The sequence below is a fragment of the Calypte anna genome, chromosome 3 (assembly GCF_003957555.1).
Source record: "Calypte anna isolate BGI_N300 chromosome 3, bCalAnn1_v1.p, whole genome shotgun sequence".
In the NCBI taxonomy this organism is placed as follows: domain Eukaryota; kingdom Metazoa; phylum Chordata; class Aves; order Apodiformes; family Trochilidae; genus Calypte; species Calypte anna.
In genome coordinates, this window is record NC_044246.1 from 43,486,129 (window position 1) to 43,509,978 (window position 23,850).

The following is a 23,850-nucleotide window of genomic DNA, read 5'->3' on the forward strand; positions in this document are numbered from 1 at the left end:
TTGACTCTTTCTTGCAGTGTTAAGTCTGCAAACCTTATAGGTATTATTTAAAAAAACAAACAAAAAACCCCAAAACAAAACAAAAAAAACCTGTGAAAAATAACATGCTTTCTGTCTCCACAAAGAGTGGAATTAAATGATATCTTGATGCATTTGTTGCCAGAAGAGTTTCCTTCAGAAGTATAAAAAGCCACTGAAAATCAATGTGTTTCATCGATATAGCACTGATATCAAAGAAATTTAAAAGCCTTTGCTGTGCTGCTTCTTATGTGGAGAAAGTGGCTAACTCTGTCTTTACACACATGGGCAGCTGCATTGATTTCTGTGCGGAGTTTGTGTCTTGTGCTGCAGCAAACAAGCACTGCAATTTATACCAGACACTGGAGAATATGAATATTTTCTTTACTACTCAGCTCCAGGAAAGGATAATTACTATAAGCAAAACCAGATGAAAATCTGAGAATATTTTATGATCCACTTTCATTAGAAAAAATCTCTATTAGTCTTCGAACAATGGGGCCAAATTCACACTTGGGGTAACATCACTGACATCAGTAAAATACTACAATTAATTTGGCCCATGGGATCTACTTGAAAATATAACATACAGTCACAAGGATAACAGCCAAATTCTGTGCAGAAAATTCTTTCTATACCAACTAATTTGGCTTTAAAAAGTCATCACAGCTGTACACGCAGTGATCCAGTGTGCTGGATCTTCAAGTGCAACTCTGCTTCCCGCTGTACGATAAAGCTCAGTTGTAACTACCTGAGAATCTGGCCAAATGCCTTTTCCAGACCAAATGGGAGATCACAGTATAACTATTATTTGACACCAGAATGATGTTTATGTGATGCTCAGAAAAACAAAGAGAAAGATGCTGGGAGATAAAATTTAAGAGCAACAAGGTAGCCAAAGGTCTAAATGAAATGCCGATACCCCTTGCTAATCCTTTCTTATCCTGTCTCCTCTCTCTCCCACCAAGCAGTCTCCTGAACCATATTAAGCTGCAGGGAGAATCAACAAGAAAAGCAGAAGGCTCTTTTGGTGTTTCTGTCGTCATTTATTTATTTTTAAACAGAAAATTCTTGTCTGTTTCAGTGATGACGTTTTAATGAATCCATCAATCACTGCAAACTCCAAACTAGAATCTTACATAAAAGAGACCTATTTGTAATACGTGACCTAAGCCCATACCTAATGAAATTAGTTCTCAGGGAGACAATGCAGGTCTTTCATTGCTGTCTCCATGGAATCGTAGATGATTAAGCTGGACAGGGCCTCGTGGGTCCTCAAATCCAATCCCCTACACCTAGCATCACTTTATCCCTGCCTTGTTCCCTTGAGTGTGTTATCTAATCCTTTGCTGACTGATTGTGACCCACCTTACAACTTCTCTTCCATGGGCAAGTTTTTATTGTGCATTGCCTAAGCAAGCTCTTGATTACCCTTAGAAGTCTCCAGTTCCCCAGTATCAATGATTTTTAGGGTGTTTGGATCCATGCTATCTCATCTTCCCTCAATTATTTTAAGTCTTTCCACATTGCCTTTTGCTTTTCTTGATTCCTCATTCATTTGTTTTGTACCCTTCAGCACCACAGCTGCTGTTTCAAAGGCAGCCCTGCCAATGCTGCATCACACCTCTACCACTGTGTTGGTCTCCTCGAGGCACATTCATAGCCAAATCTTTGACTTCTTCAGCTGCTGGCATATATAGTAAATTCCTCAACCTCACTACATCATGACTCAACTCTTTGCTTCCCTTTTTGTGGCTAACAAACCCATAACTGTTTGCTTTCATTACCTTTGCACCACTTCTCTTAGGCTGACATTTCAGCTGTCGCTTCATGTCTCTGCTTTCTTATCCCAGCACTGCTTTTCTTCACCATTTACCCTGTACCTAGAGTATCTCAGCTTATTTCTTATAGCCAGATTGAGAGTATCACTTAACCAGTTGGGTTGAGAATAATCTCCACACAAATTCCTCTACCCCAGGACTTCACCCCACTGAGATGCAAATCTCTAAAACACTTTTAAAAATAAAATTTGACTGAGGGAAGGTCCGGACTTCACATTCAAAACTTCTGAGCTCTCCACTCTTCACTGACTGTTATTTTAGTGGCTGGTGACTTAACTTTATGCAGATGACTTAAATGTAGTCAGTGTGCTGCATCTATGAACAAATCCATGGACAATTATCCCTGCTGGCTTCAGAAGCATCAAAGAAAGCAATTGCTGCTCCCTCGTGGTCATCAGAATCACCCGTATTCTGAAAGTTACTATCATCTAAACTTTGTTTCTGTTTGTGATCTCTGCTGTCTGCAGAGATGTTTTTATCTACACACTTGGTTAATTCAAAGCGAACCACGGCAATGAAGATTTACTACTAAAAATGGCTTAAATTAAACTGTGTTTGCAGCTTCATGTTATGACTCAACAAGACTCAGATCGGGAAATTGTTATAAGCAGCATTTTCTGAAGCAACTTGGCAATCCTAAACTCAACGATTTCTCCCCATCCTTTTCCACTTTCTTTTTTACCACTTGGTAAAGTGTTTTCACTGACTACAACTCCTGTCATTACTGTCTGGAAAGACTATGATGTGGTTTTAAAACTTAGGTGGCCCCTTGATTTTCAAAGAACAGAAAGAGACCAGAACACTTATATTGTATACAATACAGAAATCAAAGCTTAGATGCTATCACACAGCTGACCTCCTTCTGTGCTTACCATGGAAGGCATCACACTGTAAATCTGCTATTACAAAGTGAATGGCAATTTCAAAACCCTTAGAAAAAAAAGTATGTTCTTATATTTGAACCAGGACAGTATTAATACTTTGCTGTCAGTGTTCCTTTATACTTTTGAGGTCCATTGTCCTTTTCAATATTCACTACCAAGACATTTATTTTCCCATCTGTTAAGAACGAGCATGAAAATCAGACAAGTCTCTTGTGCCCATTTCTCCCTTTTTTACACTTGAAAGCTGGCTTTACTCATTGTTGCCAGTTTTAGTCCTGGAAGACTAATGGCACAAGTTGCCAAATGGAGAACACCCTCAGAGAAGAATCTGCTTTAGCTGTTTGCCTCTCAGTGATCAAACATGCTTAAATTTCCTTCACAGGTTTATTTCTGAGGAAATATATCCCTTTTTATTACCTTATCATTTTCCATTGGTACTGGAAGAGTTCTGTGGAAAAACTATTGGAGCATCTGTATTTTAAAGCATTGTGCTCTCTACATTGGGAGGACTTCTTGACTTGATTCTACAGTATCCCTTGTCCTGAAAAGAAGACAATCTTCCCATCATCTTTCCTTATTTTATTTGCCAATGTTTCTTATATCTAACATTGCCAGTTACAGAAGTGCAAGGCACCTCCCTGTTCTTTGGCTTCACTTTGTTCCTCTTGTGCTCTAAACAATCAAGGGATCTGTCTGCCCTCATGGTCACCCATGTCATGCTGGTATGGTAGGATCTCCTCTTCTGTGTGTCTGAATATTAATTTGTCTTTTCTTTCCTTCCTCATTCTCCCCTGTGGAGTCTCAGCTTGTCTCCACTGCCTTGTCATTTTGACTTTGGGGGGTAGTTTCTCTTCCTTTCTTCTTTGCCTCTGAACTGTTTTCCTTCTCCAGCTGAACAAATTCATTGCTCAGCTTCATCTCTCCTTCAGTAGCTAATTTCATACTTTTTCTTGCATCTGGGCAAGGTTTCCACATGGATATCCCTTTCCACTTTTCTGTTCTCCAGGCCTTCTTCAGAAGGTGTTGTGCTCTAGCATTGCTTCTACTGTCACCTCAGGTATTCCTCAATCACATCTTTGAATTCCTGCTGGAATTTCAAGTTACCTCTATTTGCCTCTTTAGCGCTTTAATCATTTCCTCTATGACTGTGGTCAAATTCTGTTTTATGCTTATGTACCTTCCATCACATGCCATGTTGCATTGAAGTCGGACTAGAAGCTTCTGCAAGCATCCATCATTTTTGTGAACCCTTTTCTCCTTTGTCCATTTCAAATTTTTCTTCAAAAGAGTCTAACAGGTACCAAATTTAGTACTTAACTAGGTGCATTGGTATATAATACATGTTAAAGAAACAGGAGAGACTATCATAAGCTTTTAAACAATAAAAAACCCTGCAACATGATCTGTTGTGCTTGGGTATTTTATTGAAATCCTGGATAGTCATTTGCAAAAAAGCTGACATGCAGGGTTTGGATTTAATCTTCACATTTCCACTCAAACTGTGGCATTGTTTGAACACAACAGCTTTGGGATCCTGGCAAAAGAGTAAAACTGTCTGAGCTTTTCCACTCTGGTTTGAATTATCTTTCTTTTTATTTATTTACTTTTAGCTTTGAAGTCTGTGTACTTTAAAAATCAATGAACATATTAACAAGCAGACACTAATTACATTTTAACAAACTGAAAAGGTTTGGCTACAAATCTTTGAAAAGATAAATTCACATTTAAGAAATCTTCCTAATCCAACTGGCATCACTGTAGTAAGACACTAACAAAGCTTGCACAGAATGGAAATGTTAAAAGAATCTGTTTTCCAGAAATTTTTCTATGATTTATAAGTAATCTTCAGCATTGTACTGGTCTGGTAAAAAGATCACTCATGATTTTTACAGAATTAATGGAGAAGTTCTGAGATTTAGGAATTAAAAGATTACCCAGAAAATAACAGGTACCTCTTTTATGCTTCTCATAACTTTACAGCTAAATCAGGATCACTATCAGTATTACAGAAGGATAAAAATGAGGCAAGGATCTCTAATGTATCTCATCTGCAATTACTTAGCAAAGCAGAGACAGATCAGAACCAGGTCTCTTGCATGCAGTTTAGAGCTCAGGTCTGTAGGTTACAGTGATTTGCTGAGTAATTTTTAAAATATGGGTATTGGAGTGTGAGGTGGAAGTCAGAGCGTTTGTATCAGGATGTTTTAAACACTGGGAAATGCTGAAAGTATAGATGGTTCAGGAGATATGAATCATGCCTCTTCTGACCACTCTGTCTGAGAAGAGTTCCATCCTTGGTGCTATTATTTTTTAAAAAGCAGCTCCCACATGAAAGGAGGATCCCCAGCAACATGCAAAACAGTTTCTGTACAGTGCAGAGAGCCAAGGCATCATGGGGTTTGTGTGGTAATAACCTGGGGAGAGTAGGACACACACAGGATACTTGTGTCAGAGAGTGCTCCAGGAAACCTACTTGGGAAGCTTTGATTTTGAAATGTCCCCACTGATTTAATCACTTCTGCACTGTTCCAGAATAGCTGCTGGAGAGGTCAACAGATGCAGAAGCCACTTCAGAGATGGGGTTATCTGCTGCACAGCAAATCCAGCCTGTGCCAAGAAACATTGACTGCAGTGACATGGACAGTATCGGTTCATATTGGACTGCAACAGGCTTAGACATCCACTTCATGCTGTGCTCTGGTACAGTAAGATAGATCTGCTGCTTGCCATGCTGGGGGTGGCAGTGGAGCTACTGAAGATAAAGTCACCAAACATGATGGTATTTCATACATCATGGCATAAGAGATCAGTTCTATTCTCTAGGAACTGGAGGATACACATATCCCAGCCTGTTCACATGATACTAGAGTCAGCTCATGTTCCTAGCAAATTCTTTGAGACAACTTCCAGGTAGGTGATAGAAAACAATCTTCACCCATCACCTGTGGCACCATTGCTCCATGTCACACACATTACAATTTCTCAATCTGTAACTGCAAGTACTTCACTTACTTGTGAGAACTGGCTTTATAGACTTCTTACGGTGTTCTGCTTTCACAGCTCACCTTCTAGTTGAGCTGATTTGCCAGAGAGTAACTCATCTGCTGGAGTGACCTACAGGCCACGTCCTGTATCTGCAAAGAAGTAATCAGACATTTATGCCTGTCCTGGAGCCACATTAGTTATACCTGGCAGAGCAGCACATGCAGTTATCGCTATACCACAGCCACTCACAATTGTAGCATCCCAGTAATGATGCCCAGTGAGGGCATCGTAATCATCAGTGATGCTGGGTATGACTATTGCTAGACTAATCTCTTAACAGTTTTCAGCATCAGCATAGATGGTGGCTCAAGCATTACTTAAAACATGGTTACTCCTGCAGCACAACTGATAACAATTAACACCTATTGGCCTTAGCACACATCTGGCAGAAGTGACTCTCCAAAAAGGCTCTATGAAACATAAGACAGTACCAAGTATCAGGGATGTCTGTTATGGCATTCTATCTGCCTTGTCTCTACAGCCAGTATTTTGATATTAGGCACCCACCAAGTTTTCCACCTAGCTGCTTAAAAAGATTTGTGTTTCTCCTGTAACACTTGTGCAAAAAAATTTCTTTGCACGCAACCAGATCTAATCTATCAGGTCCACCATACTTCTGCCGATCCTGTGCCTCTACATTACCCTTTTCGTTCGATTAGCATGCGATATAAACATCAGTGACATACTACATATATGGAAAGAAACCCACTCACCTCTTCAGTAACAGCTCAGCAACCAGTCTGATGCACACTCCAGACTCAGGTTCTGATGATGCTGAATTATTTTTTTGTGTAGTCACTTGGGTGGTTGTTTTGAGTTCATCTTGACTGTCTGATGCTCTTTCTTTCTAATGGATAGAGCGTGAGTCTCATTATCTTGTGACTGTTTGGCAGTGAGAACAAACAACACCGGATGTGTGAGTAAATGAGGGAAACACCTAGATACCTTTTTTTAAGGAATCTGGAGACTTGAATGTTTAGTTGACAATATGGGAATGATACCTGTCATTTCTCAGCTGGTAGTATGATTTCTTTCAAATTTGTTCCTGATTTGTGTTTTAATTTAAAAAACAATTAAATTTTATACTACAAGAAAAATCAGATCAGGGAATCTCTATTGGATTTGGTAAGCAGGACGTAAAGTATATAAACACCATTAGTATGGATTGCTTTTGCTACATCATTATTTTGTTCCCTCTTTCAGTAGGGCAGGGAAATAAGTGATGCACCTTCAACAAAACACATTTTGGAAAAAGCAAACAAACAAACAAACAAAAACAACAAAGGAAAAGGAAAAAAAAAAGATATAATTAAAACAATTAAACAAACTCACCCACTCCCATACCTTGCTCCTCTGTGAAGAGTAGCAGCTGTGAAATAGTGCAGAGACATCAGCATTCAAACTCCTCTGAAATAAATGCAGGCAGCTCACCTTGCACTGACAGGTTTCTCTCATGGTTGCACTAGTTTTAAACTAGTTTTAAGCTTCAAAGCAAGATTTAACCTGATCTGCTCTTGCACGAGTGATAGATCAAGCTCATTCTTGGCTCAACAGCTCGGGTAGTTCAGATTCAGTTCAGCTTAGAAACTTAGCACCATCAGTAAGAACCTTTTATTTGAAAAGGAAAGATTGAAGTCTGCAGGAGCTGATGAGGATGCCAGGGAAAGCAGGCAGAGTGAGGCAATGCCTAAAAGGCCAACTCTTACATATCCTCAGCTGCCAGTGTGTTATCCCCTAGATCCAGAGCACAGAAACTTGCAGAACAGAGAGAACAACATAGGCAGAAGTGGCTGGGGCATCCAGCCTTATAAGTTCAGTAAGTGCTGGAAATTAAGGCTTTCTAAAAGATGAGGGGGGGTAAAGGTACAGGAAAGGGCAAACAATTCAGATACTCTGTCAAACACACAACTTCTTAGTCTTTCCATAGCATGAAGGTCTATGAAGATTTTATATAAGATAACAAGCTCCTGGAAAAGCAGCTTGTCAACAAAATGTCACTGTACTCAGGCTTACTTTTCCACTGCATTAAAGGGGCACAACTTGAGCAATTTTTATTTATTGAAAGATCTTCAAATTCTTCTAAAACAATTACGGAGAATTGTGTCTCCTGAAAACATGCATGCCTGAAGATGGACCGTATTCTAGGAAATTTGTGATCCTTATGTTTGCTGTGCTAATTTTCTAATAAGTACTCCACCAGTTGGTTTTTTTTCCCTAAGCTAGTCGAGATAGAGTCTCCAAGTGTTGATTGACTCTCAGTCTATTTAAATTGATGTAAATCTGGAAAAACTCCACTGAAATTACACTGGTGGAAAAGCCAGTGCCAGTAACTAAGCCTCATGGGTAAAATCTAAAAGTTTCAAGTTCTTGGGAGTTTTATTGCACCACTAAAGCAGGGATTTCTCCCTAACTGTTCCCCAGTGATAGTCAGCCTGGTCTTTCTCTAATGTGTAGGGAATGGAAGAAATCAGAAGAGAACATATAATAAATCAACTGACAGTCCCTGAATAATAGCTTTCCTGTCTCCTTAATATGAGAGAGAGTAATGTTCTGAGGGCAGGAAGAATTCAGCTTTAGACAGAAAACATTCCCAAAACATTCCCCTATAGGCAGACAAAAAGTGATCATTCTGTAGTTTAATCAATCTCAGGCCTCTCTTTGAGGGAAATAGCATGTTGCCTGCAACAGCACGTGTAACAATGTTTGCTGAAATATAAACTATGGCCCTATACCCCAAGATAGAAGGTCAGAAGTCAAATGAGGATCTGGCTGCAGATGTTCAGCAATAGAGATCAAAACGCAACAAATCAGATTCGGTACTTTTCCTCGAAGAACAGGTTGCAGAATTTTCTCAATCTATCTCCTTTGCAGTAAGTGCACTCAAGCTCCATGTAACAAAGCTGTACATTACAAATTGCCAGGTTATTCAAAGACAAAGTTCTTGTTTCCTAATTTTTCCTTCTATGTTCCATGCTTGAGTATTTTAACATTCATACAGTGAATCTGCTCTTATTCACAAACTCAGCTTCCTGAAACTATGCAATGTTTTTCAAGTCCATCTACCAAAGTGAAGAATCATATGACACCATTTAGTCCTCCCCCAGCCCTTGATACATGTTTCCTAAAGCTGACATTTGATATTATGGAATGCGTTGTAATCACTTCTTAAAGTTATAGCACCACTGGATTTTTATTAACTTGCACAACAACAACAACAAAAATCCAACAAAAAAAATGGGCCCTCATAACCAATCAAGCCTTATTATATCCTGAAAGCTGCTTTAACAAGCAGGGAGTAATATAGTGTAATTGGTACTCCACAATTTAATTGTTCTGTTCTTAAATCTAATATTGCAGCTGTGGGTTAAGTTTACACCACAGCTTTCAAGAGAACATGAAAGTGTGGTACATCTGTGCAACAGAAAGCTAAACATCTCTCATCTGATGTGTTTACAATGACATTTGATAGCGTGGAATGGTTTGGAGTTCATTCTTAAAGCCGCAGAACCGTTTTCCGATGCTGCAAAAAAAGAAAAAAGCCTCCAAACTCCTGCAGCCCACACACGCCTGACGATAAAGCCTGCTGCAGGCTGTAACAATTCCTTCAAGTAACTTTGAGCATTTGTCACTCTGACAGTGGAAAAGGGGACTAGGACACCTTCCCCCTCAGCTGACATAATCAGTTATTTGAAAAACAAACCCCTTAAAAAAGACACAACTGGACAAGTAAAACGATCTCTGACAGTCATAAACCAGACAGGAATATTTCAAGAAATGTTATTAAGTGGATGACTTTAGCACATATAGAAAGGGTGGAGTTTTCAATTTAACAGGTGGCAGAACTGCTTATGGTATCTCAAACCTCACATTCTGTAGAACTAACAGCTTCAGCATTATATACTTGTTAGTGAATTTATTAAGCCTATAAGTAGTTCAAGAAACTTAGGAATGGGCCTGTAAATGTCATCTGCAGTTTGTGAACTGCAAGTATCTGACTGTTTTGATCAGGGTTTTTATAGGAAAGTTAAATGGTTATTAAAATTATTTACTACTGCTACATCCAAAGGGAACAAGCTTGACGAAGAACTTGCGTTGTGATGTGATAGGCTTTAGGTCAAATGTGTTAGCAGAAAAGTATTTCTGTTTATGTCTAAGCCCATCTTGAAACTTATAGTGTATTTAAGTGGGTGAGAAGGGGTCTGTAGAGGGAAGGATGCATTTTTCTTTCCTGTAATCTCCTGACAGAAATACATGATCTGATCAGGCTACTTCTATTGTTCCCAGCATTAGCTACCTTCAACATTTTCTGTCTTTGGAGAAACTCTTGACAGGTAAACTTAGTTAAAGAGCTTACTTTCTGCTCATTCCTCTGTAGCAGTCATGCACCAATGTCTTAATTTATGTTCTTTAACAAAGAAAGCAATCTCACTGATGAAGCTCAGCTATATTATCATACTACACTGCAATACATTCAGTTTTTAAATTTTATTATTTCAGTCACAATTAAGACTATCTGAAGCCTCTTCATAAAAAGGGGCTATAACAAAAGCTGTACGTAAGCAACTTGATCAATGGATGCATTAATTCTGCATCAAAAATACCGTGAGAAGGACAGATCTCCTGGGGAGGCAATCTGTATCAATATTTCAGTCTCTTGAATACAGAATTTTGATATAATAAAATGCAACACCCGAGCTTCTCCTCCTTTCAATTAACTGAGAAACAATAATTGTCCTTAGGAGGGAAGAAATGCATTCTTATTTTTCAGTTTTCAGGTTTCCTCCCCTTTCATAGCATCACAATGTTCTCTTCATGGGTGGAAAACTTAATCTTCAAGTTCAAGTCTAGTTTCTTCACACAGTTCAGGATGAGATGATTTGGAATACCGGGAATATTTCAGATGTAGAAAATCACCCAATTCATCCAGAGCATTCAAAACCTGTAAGACCATTACACTGTGTCAATTTTCTTGGAAACTAAATGATGTTCTAGTAACTTCTACATTTCAGCAGAATAAGATCATAAAAGCACCAATCAAAGAAGGTTTAAAGGGCAAAGGTTGTTTTCAATCTCCTGTAGTGAATGTTGAGGCACTTGTAGATATACAACAGTATCTACAAGAACAAGAATTTACTCCTTCAGTAGGTTATGATTTATTAAGAAGCACATTAGTTGGACACGTAGGAAAAAAAGGCCCTTTTCTTAAGGCACTGGGAGATAATAATCCAGATAAAAAATTATCATTGTTTGTGCAAAAGGCAGTAGTTCACTATTTTCCTAAACATCCCAAAGTCTGGAGTTGCCACTGCATTTTCTTAGATGAGTCTCAGCTCACAGTGCCGGTCAGAGTCACCATAGTCTGAATAGTTTAGGATATTTTTAGCACATTTGATTATAATCTTTTATTAATATCACAGACATAGTAATAAAGCATCAATATTGCAATACAAATTTCTGAGCTGTCTTTAGCTCTCAGTAGATTCAAAAAGTAGCCAGGGAACAGCACTATACCATAGAGAAGCAGCTAAGTGTTTGGCAGCATCTGATCCACATTCAAGAGCAACCAGCCTTTTGGCATCAAAGAAAGCAGCAGTTATGATTTTGAGCCTGTTTCTGTTAAGCCAACAAAATGAGCACAAGAACAGAAAGGAGTAATTTAGTAATGGCTTATGAAGAGAGATAGCTTCAGGGTCATTAAGGAAGTTATTCTTGGCATCTTGCCCTTACATGGATCTTTCCTCTTTTTAGTTCCAGGCTGAGATTCAAAACAAATTTTGCCAAAGGGAAAAGTTTTCATTGTGATTGCTACCTGTTGTTACTCTGGGTTTAGGCATATTCACAAAGTGTTTGTCCTAAAAAAATTTCCATCTGCAAGTAATTAAACTCAGTGCATTTCCACTTCCCCATACTGTAAGGACATTTAAAGAATGCCACAAACACTACAGGAATGATACTACTTTCAAAGGCAGAAAATACACCGTTTTCAATAATGATGGCTGGGGAGTGTTTCAGACCTTCACTGGCCCCAGGAAGTACCAGTGTGCAGGTAACAGGAAGCAAACATGCAATGGTGCCCCCAAAATGTAATGGCCTTGACATTTGGCTGTGGAGGAAGAGGAAGAAAATCAAAAGCAGCTACTCTGAGAGATTAGTCTTCAGATCAAGTTCACCACCAGCACAAAATCTACGCAGGCTAACAGCAAAAGCTGACAGTGACCAATGTAGCTATGCCCTGTTCTAGGTAATTTTATCTTTATGACATTATACTTTCTTAACAACTACTGAATCTTTAAAAGCAGTAGCAATTTTACACTACGCACATCCAAAGCAGATTTTTCTGTATTGCTTGAGGGGGGTCTACACTGGTGTGGGAGCTGGTCAAACTGGCAGGGCTTTGGCTTCAAGCCAAATGTGAATCTCAGGATGCAAATGGGGAACCAGGGACTCTTTACAGGCACAGGTGCTTGTCTGCATAGAGGACTGGCACCTCTGCCCCAAATGCCTCCCATGTTCACAATTTTTTTGCTTTGTCTGTCATGCATATGCAAAGAGATTAAAAAGAAAGACTGAAATTTACTGCTAAGTTTATGCATTTCATGCCTCTGAGTTGGCTTATTCTGAGAATGAAAGAACATATCAAGCCAGGCCAAAAACACCTTTGGCAAGACAGGGAGATGGAAAGTTCCAAAGACTATTCTAAACACATATCTGACTGTGTTGGAATGGAGGTTTACAATTGAAGTCTCAACATACTCTTCATGAGTGTATTTCTGATATCGAAGAAAGTTACAGAGCTGACACAATTAATTAACTGCCAATTAAACTGCACCAATTAAACTTCATTAGGTTCAAACAGTTCCAAATACGGTTTTCAGTTTCTACCTGTGCCCCTATAAGGCTGTCCCAGATACTTCTGCAATTCAACAAACACGTGGACATATGGAATGAAAATAAGGATATGGAAAACTTGACTTTATGCTATTTCCGTACTGTTTCAGATTTCCTATTCTGATAGTTTTGACCTAGCATTTAACTATTGTCTTGACGTACTCTTCATGTAGATCTTTATTAGTGATGACAGATATGGTCACAGTTAGAAACAGAAGAACATAACAAATTAACTGTCCCATAATTTATTTTTAAAAATCAAATATATAAGGCTAAAGTGCCTTTAAAGATCAAGTGACAAGGCCAGAAAAACAAACGTAAAAATGAATTATTGAGGCTAACAAAGTAACAGACATGCAGCTTCTCGCAACCTCCTTTGCATCTGAAGTTAATTTCAGCAGGACATCTGCTGTACTTACCGTGTCTAACATCTCCCGTGTATGTGCAGCTGACACACAAAACCGAGCTCTGGATTCTGTGATAGGAGTAGCTGGAAAACCAACCACAACCACTCCAATATTTTTTTCTAACATGCGTCTTGCAAAGGCCCTAAGGAGAGAAGGAGAAGGGAAAAAACAGTAGTAAATTACCTCAAGTACAATAAAAAAAATGGGTAAAATTCTGTCCTCAATTGAATTGGATGGTTATATTCCCACTGAATCGAATAAGAGTCCGAATTTTACCAATAGGACTGAGATTCTTTGCTCCTTAACAACTCTTGAAGCCAAGTGGGTGTCAAATACTGAAAGTGTGATGGCAGAGGGAGCACTATAGGATAGACACAATTCGCTTATGTCAATGAAAGTCTGAGTACAATCAAAACATGTGGGCATTCACAGTCTCTAAGCAAGGAAGAATCTGGGCTTCTGGAAGGTAGGAGCTCTGCATTCCTGCACAACAGGAATAAAACAACCTCTGTGATGGTTTCTTTGCTCTCACGATTACTTTGCGAACTTAGGAGCCTTCTGTATGGTATGCACTAGACTTGGAGCACACAGCCAGCCTAATCTACATGCAAATACTCCCTATGGATCAGTCCTTACATTATATTACTATTGACTTCTGCTCTGCATGTCCAACCAGTGCAAAAGTGCTGCTTGACAGGTACTGAAGAGTAAAACGTACAAAGATTATTCAAAGACCAGATGGGGAAAAAGAACATCCATTCAAAACAATTTATACACCAGAGGCAGTGTTCCTCTTAATGATTGCAAATTAAAAAAAAATAATTCAAATTCAAAATGCTTTCAAAAGTATTATTCCAGAGCAAGTTAAAAAAGGATAAGAGAAATTTTAAAAATTGTGAATGCTGGAGCAGCTCCAAATTAAGTCTAGGAACAATATTAACATAGAACATAACTAAATGATATATTCACCTAACAGCATAAGTTTCTCCTGTGAATCATGTACCACACATGACTATGTTTTTTACAGTGTGTACAAAATAACCTATGAGCTTAAATAGTGTTTGTTTTGCCACAAGTTTTTTTTTCCAGTACTTACCCTATCTTACCAGGCATATAAAGGAGTAAGGGGACAACAGGAGAATCATCATTGCCATAAATGATGAAGCCCATTTCATGCAGTCGTCGTCTGAAGTATCTTGTGTTTTTCCCCAGCTGGCGCACTCTTTGGAGCCCTGGAATGAGTCAGTCAGTGCAAAGATCATAACCAAAGTCTAGTAAACAGCAAGAAACATGGCTATAGGGAACAGTTCAAAAAGGTTTGGCTGAAATGTATGTGTTGCTATTTGATTCAGGAAGAAAATATGGAATGTGTTAAATGCAACTACTTTGATTATTAGCACATTATAGGACAGATGACTGATACTCCTGTGCATGTGAGGTACCTTCTCACTGGCAGAAACAACATATCTTCTGGGAATGTGTAGGTGAACAATTACCTTTACTAGGTTGCACTGAATAGAGCCTACTAAATGACACTTCTGTAGAGAAGTAGTCACATGTCTGTGGATAAAGCACATGTAAAAAGAGTAGATTCTTTCTCAGCATAATTCACTATAAAGAAAAACAACTAATGTCTACAGATGTTGATACAAATATTAGCATATATGTAACTTCTCTCTAACAACATTCCACAGGGGTCTTCATATATCGTAGCTGGTTCTGTGCATACGCTTTTTATGTATTTATTAATTCTGTGACTGTAATAAACCTTTAAAGTAGAAAAGACTGAATTTTATCTCAAACTAATGTTTTTGTTGCAATTTTTCAGACAGAGGAAAAGCACTTTATGAACTCTGCTCTTACACAAGTTCTTATCTTCTGCAATTTGTAACCAGCATTTAGCATAACCCCAGTTACTCTAATGTGCATCGATGTATGAAATCCCTTCCTGAGTTCTGTTCAGTTTCTCTGTCCTGCTATCTTGCTAGTTTTACCTCAAGATGATCATCTGACAACAGACGCTAATCATTCAAGACTTTCAGACACAAGTTTTGTTCTCTGCATTGTCCTTGGCCTGATTCAGTCACAAATCTACTGATGTGTCCCCCAGCAAAACTGACAGGAGAGTTGAAAACAATTATTTCTAATGAAGGAAAAAGACACAAAACTGCAGAGAAAATGTGCTTGAAAAGCTATCTCAGCCTTTTCCTTTACAGCATCACTAAGGAGGCTATTTCCAACTAGCTGCAGTTGCTTCCTCATCCACTACATACAAAATGTAAGAGACGCTCAACCTTACTGCAGGTAGGAGATATAGTATGTCTTTCCCCCAACTCTACCTGCAGTATGTTTCATCAATGAGCAGATGTTTGTGCTGCTCCTCCAATGCTGTAAGGTTCTGGCAGGGGTGGTGCCACATAGCCCATACCCACATGCTGTTTTTTCCCCACTGCACCCCAATACCAGTCGTAGGTTCACATAGCCATGTGATGCATCAAGCTAGGTCTGTCATCTGCCTAACTTTGCCAGAAAGAAAACAGCCAAGCCAGTGTCTTACAGAACAATTGTCTAAACCTGATTCCTGTGTATCTGCTTGTGCTTACCCAGCAGAGGTAGTGGGAACATGTGGCAAGACTGGGATTTAGTGGGACATAGCTACGTTCTTAACTTTCATTTTCCTGCTGTTCATCATCCCATACTATCAATATCACTTATTTTATGTCACCAGACATGAACACTGAAGACTCCAGTATAACCCATTTCCTCTTTTTCCCTTTGCTTTTAAGGTGTCTCTGCACAGATGTATTCATTTTGACTCTCCCTTTACTTTTTTACTTTAGTTAACTTCTCATTCATTTCATTTTTCATTTACTGCTTTCTGCTGTCACATTTCTCTGACTGGCTGCCTGTTTCCTAATTTCCCATCTTCCTCGTAATCACAGTGCCCACTCAGGCATTTCTAGCTGCTATATAACACCTATGGATATTTGTCCTGAGACCATGTCCTGCCCCACAACCTTCTTCCTCTTGGCTAAGGTGAGGATCACCACACCTCCATAATCCTCTTCCCCATTAATCATTTCTGAGTGTGCATAGGTTTTCACAAGATCTACTGGTTCATCTGTTCTGTATCTTCCTACGTCAAGGTTCTGTCAATGTTCTGGCTGGGAAATTTATAGGGAAACTGGGACTTGCTTCACAGTGATCAGTGTTTTGCTGAACAAATTAAAGGATCTCATAAAACCAATGCATTTGTAACTTTATGCACAAAACTGCCCACGCAGACAACCTGTTAGCTACAGTTTCAGTCACTCAGTTTAAAGCATTCAGTGGAAGAGATTTGCTGGGTTAGAAAAGGCCACAAATAGTTTAACCATCTCTCTAATGCTGCTAAAACAAAAACAGCTGTGCCAGAGCAAGGAAAACAAATGAAACACAAAAGCATCCTACTACAAAGCTTTCCAGTCACTAATAAAAACAATAGTCTGTGGTATTTCCAAAAATATTTTTGGTGTAGTAGATCTCAAAGAACCAGGAGGAAATATTGAGGAGGAGGAGGAATGGGGGAAGGGGGGATGGCAAGAAAAGGCAGTTATAGAAGAACCGCAGAATAATGTGTCTGAAGACTAAAGAGAGAATTTTTCCCTTGTTAAAATTTGTAAAGATGTTATTAGCACCTCCTGAATGCCCAAATTACAAGGAGGAGGGTGGGGGAGTAACCTGAACTGGGGGTTCAAAACCACTGCTGTTTCTTGCTATATTAGCAGCCCCTGAGCTAGTTTCCAAACTTGCAGTCTGCAGCATTTGAAACTACTAGATTTTCAATTAGGGAAAGTTTTCATAAATTCAGATGTTCTCAGCGAGTGCCATTGGAGACTTGCTGCCTTCTCCTTTCTATTCAGCTGTTTACCACAAAGCTGGAAACACAGTGTCAGCCATGCAAGATTCCAGGCGTTCGGTATTTATCAAACCATATGCACATGGCCCTGAGCTGATCAGTTTGGCTCCACTTATTTTAGGTACCTGAAATTTAGACTGCAAAGCAAGAAGGTGAATCCAGCAAAGGAAACATTAGAGCGGAAAGAGGAGTTTCAGGCAACCTCCTAAAACATTGAACACCTCTTACTTTTCCAATCTTCCCTTTTTAAATCTTAATCCTCTGCCAGCTTGCGATGGGACAGAACTCCTTTTGAGACTCCCTATGGAACTCATTTCAAGCCAGACAGTGCTGATGCAAAAGAGCCACTAGAATGTTTTAGCAACATCCCAGAATAGTAATTTCATTTGTAGGGATGCATTAAAGAGCAAAATAAAAGATCAGAGCACTCACATATATCTGGAGGGAAAAAAAAGCACACTGGGAGACGATTGCTACACACAATGAAGTTGTGGGTGGGTGGCTGGTAGGAACCTATTTCTTTACCAAGTGTCAACACTTTCCTTTCTCATGTTAAGTTTTGTGGTCAGAGACCACATACACACATCATATACACAGCCATCATATATGCTGTCCTGATAAGAGCAATAAAAACCTTAAAGTTTGTAACTGTATTTCAACACTCCTTTTTATTCCTTTATGGGACCCTCCAACGTCAGATAAGGAGGCAGATATGAACAAAAATATTTATTTTGGTCTCACTTGCCCAATTTTTCCCCCACACTGCAGATTAAATCAGTGTAAGAGTGAAGAATTCAGTTTAGAATTAAATCTTAGTCCAAATTCACTGTGGTATGTTTAACCATAGAAATAACATTTAAACCCAAATTTCTTTGATTCTTGAGGCTGTGACCTTGCATCCTTTATTATTTATTGAGTGAAAATCTGTAGAATTGTACCCTTGATCTAAAACAACATAGCTGCATCTACTTGAGTGCAAGAATTTGCCTGTACGGGAATAATTAGAGGACCAGGTCTTCAGACAGTAAATTTATTTGTTCAAAAATTCTTTGCTTGCAAAATTCTTGAGAATTTACAGTCTATGTAGATAGGTTACAGCACAGAATGCAAGATATCTAAATAGTTATATTCCATACAACATTTGAACTACAGCACAGCATATGCTTGGAGAAAACAGGCTGGACTGGGAAAATTGATCCCTAGCTAATTAAAGCTAATCCCACTAATGCTCCAGAGTTTTCAGCTAACATTTAACATGACCTTATTAAGAGCTCTACATCTTTTTTATTAACTGAACTAAGAAGATACACAAAAAGAGAAAACTGAATTATAAGGGATTCTTAAACTTAGTAAGTTAACTTAACAGAGCTTGGAACACAGCGATAAACAGCCAGATTAGTGGGATTTAGTTGAAATACAGGATTAACTACCTGGATGGTACAACAAAAACAGACTTACTGCATCTGCAATCAGCCTACTAGTGGCAAAATTAGAGCTTACACGTGTTGCTTCTCTTTAAAAATATATGGTTTATTGCAAAGTTCTAAGGTGTTGGCCATTCTGGAAATAATGCTGATTATAATTTTATTTGACACATATTATTTTGTTTTGCTAGTTCTTGCTCATTCATTTCTGCAGGCTTTTAGAATGCTTTATAGCTCAAAATTACTATGGTTTAGTTTAAGGAAAAATAGAAAGAGAAGGCAAGAGAGACAAAAATGATGAAAGATGGTAGTTTGCCCATAATGTCTTTGAAGCTAGAAGATTTTTAAGACAGCCACTTGGAGTAAGAGACTTAGTAGATGCTGTATGAAATACCAGGATATGGCTTCAGACCTACTTTCAGTGAGGAGCTACTCTGGAGTTTGACAGCAGGAAGGCATCCTGAGTACACATCTGAGGGCCTCTTCCTAAGTGGGTGTTACCTGGCACAGCTCCATGCACTTCAATGGAGCTTTGCTATTTATGCCAGCTGAGGACCTTCTCCTGGCAGTGAAACAGGTAGTAAAACGATCAGCTCTCTGAAACAAAAGTTTGTTTTCCTGTTCCAGAGATGTCTGCTTTTCACTCCTGCAAGATTTTAATAAGCAGAGAAGCTGGCTGCATTCAGTTCCTGCAGAAACAATCTACCTTTGAACTCTTGCTGTAGGCTTCTACCCTTGGAAATTCTGACTCAGTATATTGAAAACAGGAATAAGCAACCTGTAGCCTTTCATATCAAGATCTCAGGTGTATTTTAATTGACGGAGAGCTATTTTTCCTGAACCCATTCCAGGAAAGATAATCCCACGCCATACTTTTTTTTTTTTGGCATGCGGTGGACTCTTCAGGAGACAAATCCACCTGCTTTAATCTTCTCCAGCTGTTGTTTCATAGGGTCTTTCTAGTTAATTAGTAACATAATCAAAGTTTTGCATACTGGTGTCAGTGTGTCTCTTCAATCTGTGTTCCTTGGATGAAGAACTCCACTCTCTGCCCTCCCCTACTAACAACTAGATAGTAAAAAGCAAACTTTCATAGGCTGAAAAAAAAATCTGGAAAACAATAGCTCTTCCCCACTAAACTGTTGCAGATGCACAGATTTTCTTCTTTTCTTCTGGTTCCATTATAAGAGTAACACACATGTACCTCCATGTGCATTAAATCACAAATAGAATGCTATAAAACTGGGGTGCCTAAAGGAAATGTGTTCTCAGATAAAAAGATCTTTATAAATAAATAACTTTGCTATGAACTGGGGAGAAGTGAAGACATTTTCTTCTTCAATCTAATGCCAACTAGAAACCTAGTAATTTCAACTTAATTCTGCTGCTAAATTAGCCCTTAAGGACTTGTTTAGTCAGTCCAATTTTAACTGTGAACTGCTGCAAAACACTTTCCAGAGCGATTAAGGGAAGAAAAACTGGCAATTTCAGCTGAAGCAGAAAGGAGAAAAAACCGTACAAATCCTGCCATTTTTACCTTCTTTCTTGAATGAGTCAGCTCTGCTTACCCAGCACCTTATTTATATTCAGACAGATAATGTAAGCATTCAGTGTCCTGCACAAAAGCAGGGACAGAGCAACCAGCCTTGGCTGAGCCTTATTTACTCCCAGCTCAGGTGATTAATCACGCAGCACGTCAGTCCCCTGCTGAAAGCCAGCCAGTGCACAGCATGCTCCATCTGTATCACATTAGGTGGTTCTGCAATGCCAGAGATCTAAGCCCCCCTAGAAAAGGCACTTCTCTCCTTTGTGCTCCTCTGGCTGATAACAGAGCTGGAGTCCCTGGGCAGCAGCAAGCAGCATCTGGAATGGAGGAGGGATCCTCATGCTCTACCCTGGTGACAAAGTCACCCTTGAAAGGTGACAGTGTCACGGAGCACCTTGTTGCTGTCCCTGGGGAAAGTGTGGTTTGCCTTGCCTGTCACATCCAAGTCTGATCACATCTCTCCTCTGCAGTTAATATTTATTTGTGAATGAAGGGGACACCTGTATGTGGGTCAGGTCTGCTGGAGGAATAAAGCACTGGTTTAACTTTGAATATGGAAAAAGTGACCTCAGATGAGGTAGGATTGGGTCAATCCTCAGAGCTCTTGCAAATCACTGCAAACACTATTACTCCAAAGCCCCTGCTTGTTCAGATCAACTGGCCCTCTATGGATACATTTGGCTTTCTTTAGGAGGTGGACCTCATGGCAGACGGCTCCACTGGAACAGCACTTCTTAGTTTGATCCACTGCTGGGAGAACATCTGTGATGCTCAGCTCAGGCAAATTTTATAATATTATCATCATTAACATCTTCACCATCATAGTGACTGGGAGCCCTAGTCATGGAACCAATGCTGTGCAAATGGAATAAATTCACTTAAGCACTTTATATGTAAGCATATACTTACTGGGGTTATTAACTTATTTAAAATTAAGCCAGGGTTCAAGCATTCTGCTTGATGAGGGCCCAAGAGCAGCAATCATCTCAGAATGAAGCAGTCAAATGAGAATTTGAGAAGGGACAGTAAAAGTGCCATATTTTGTATGACTGATTCTGTAAGCTGTTTCGAGCAGGTCCAAGATGTCCACTGCTAAGTAGTCTGCAATTATTAAAGCTTACAGCGACAGATTCATGATTGGGTTAGTCTGACACAGGTTTATTTTCCTGAAAAATGGATCGTTCCTCTTGGCTCCAGCCACTCAAGTCCTGGCACTGGGATTTATGGAGCCACATGGTAGACTTGCTCAGGGAATCAGTCTGGCTGTAGGCTAACCATTTGTGAGAGGCTTGCTTGTTTTGCAGCTAGATCAGTTCTCTGACTCAGTTGATTGCATGGCTGCACGAACATTAATGTTGGCATGAGGGAAAGGGGCATGAACAAGGGGATAGGCAGGAGGGTTTGGGGAGCAGGGGGGGGGCATAAAAAGGAGAGCAAGACCACCCCTGTTGTAACCAGTGCTGGTCTATGGCAGGCTGTAGTGATGGGAAACTACATGGAAATTTACAGAGGACCCTGACAGGCAAAATGAATATTTTCAAAAGATTGCTGAGCACAGATAGCAGTGGAAAATGTTGAAAACTAAGCATTTTAAGAAGCTGGTCCTCCAGTTATACAAAAATCTAAGGCAGACGGAAATGTTTTAAAAGGAACCTTTTAAAAACAGATCTTTTTAATGCCAAGCCAAAACAGAAAGCAGTGTTCTGCAGCTTCTCACAATCTGAACGAGCTCAAATGTAAAAACTCAAAGTCTGCTAAACAAAAAAATGAAAACCAGTAGTTGCAAAAAGGTAAACCAATCGGCACAAATGGCAAAGTAAATTAACATTCTGAAGAAGCACTTTCTATCTAAAGAACGTCACTAATTAACTCTTAAGGACACACAAGGACAGTTGATTCCTGGGTATAGGATTTTAAATGTGTCAGCATCCCATAAAAGACATATGAAAAATGCCCATTGCTTTTGGTGAATCAGTGTTTGCCATGCATTAAACAGAAAAACAATGCCTTTGCAAATGCTGCAATTTACTTTTTAGCCCACTATAACCTGTTTGTTAATGCCCACCAAGAAAATTGCTCTGGATTTTCTTGCAGCCTTAAGTTTGCCTAGTGGTTTTATTTTTTACCTATCCAGCTTAAGTGTAAAAATATGCTTTTGGTGCTCTCTGGCAGAAAGGGAAAAAAAAGGTCTGAGGTCACAGCTGGAGGGGCTATGTTGCATGCAAGTAAGTTTACTTGAAAATTTGTGCAGGGTCCAAATACTCTGAGTCAACTAGTCTCATCATGGGGATAAAACCACTAAGGCAGCTGCTGAGTTTCCTGAGGTATCTCCAGTGGTGTAATGAGAAGCCACGAGGAGAACATATAAAGAATATCTGTATTATGAAGTATACAGAGTAAATGCCATGGGGACTGCTGCTTCCCATATCTCCTAATACATGAGGAAAGACTCATTTGAGATGAAAAGGCCACAAAGGCTTAAGAGGGATAAAAGTATTTTTTTTTTTATATAGGCTATATGAACTGAACTGTCGAACTTGCTGCCTTATGACATTACTAAAGGAAATACAGCTGCCAGAAGTTCATATGCTTTTGAACAACTCTATTACAGGAACTATGATAGTATCTATGACACTATGTTACCAAGAACAAATGTGTCTTGTTCTACAAGCCGTTGATTTTCAGTCCTGTATAACATGGCACTGAAAAATACCAGGACTTGTACTCTGCTAAAAATATAATTTTACACAAAAATGGAAATACATTTGCCTGTTTTGTTGTCATTTTCTGACTCTCCTTATACAAGTCTCTCAAGAAACAAAGGACCCAAACCTACCCCTCTCTCCCCAGCATAAAGCACTGTGTTTTGAGGCAACTATCATCTCCTAATGTGGCATTTTTTGTACTTCATTTTCTCAAGTCACAGCAGAAAAGAGCAAAAGAAGGAAATTATAGTGGCTGATGTGGGCTCTACAGTGCCCTCTCAGTCACATGACATTATATCATGACATATAATAAGCATATCATGACATTAATGACTCACAATTATCACAAATATGTATATGGGGTATACACACATATTTATAGACGTTTTCTTTGGGAGATACCATGTCTTTTCCGTATCTTTTTACTTATGTCAGTGCAAGGCTTTTTTCTGATATAAAATGAGAAACTGGAGTCTGCTGTTGCAAAGGAAGATAAGCACATATCTTGCCAGTGCACTTTCATAGCAGTTTGCTGATCAGAGAAGAGCAAGGCATGTCTGAAGTACCAGCACTGGTTTGGAGGCCCATGTGTTTGCTACAGTTCCCTGCAGACACATTTGTCCCTCATCCTCTCCTTCTCCACACCAGGCACTTTTTGTCCACAGCCTCTCTAGCCTGTCTTCCCAATATCTCAGTTGTGGGCCTCATCTCCATCCTTATCACCCAACTTGTTACCTATTCTCTGCTGCATCTCCTTTACTTGTCACATCCTCTTCTCTCTTTAATTTTCCTGGCTCATTTCCATAAGACCCTGACAGTGCAGAATAGAAGAGGGGCCCTAGTCTTCTGCCCAGGCCCCAGGTGGGGCATGCTCTGCTCAGGGCTGCCACACCAAGCTGAAAGACAGTCCTTCATTGAAAGGATCTTGAGTTTTGTCACTGTTCATTTCAAGTAGAAGTTGTTTTACAGACTTGTAACATCAAGAGACTCAAATAGTATTTCATAGATTTGAAATGGCAAAAATTCTAAGTTTGTCTGTCACAACCCAAATCTTCATCCCAAAGACTGGAGAAACTGAAGCTCTTCAGTTAAATTTTGTTTCTTCCCCCTCCCCTAGATTACCAAAGCCCCATATATATATATACATATATATATGTATATATATATGTATATATATATATTTATAGCTTTCTT

General features: G+C 39.2%; 1 protein-coding gene across 1 annotated transcript in view; it reads right to left on the bottom strand.

The window, feature by feature from the left end:
* Positions 1-10,272: 10,272 nt before the first annotated feature.
* The window catches only part of SPTLC3 (serine palmitoyltransferase long chain base subunit 3), a 50,763-nt gene continuing 37,185 nt past the window's right edge, over positions 10,273-23,850 (bottom strand). Inside the window, exons 9-11 of the mRNA XM_008500897.2 lie at positions 14,180-14,315; positions 13,096-13,225; positions 10,273-10,727 (exon numbers count right to left, since the gene is read on the bottom strand). Of these exons, the coding sequence (XP_008499119.2) occupies positions 10,614-10,727; positions 13,096-13,225; positions 14,180-14,315 (380 nt within the window). The 3' untranslated portion in view covers positions 10,273-10,613. The remainder of the gene's footprint in view (positions 10,728-13,095; positions 13,226-14,179; positions 14,316-23,850) is intronic.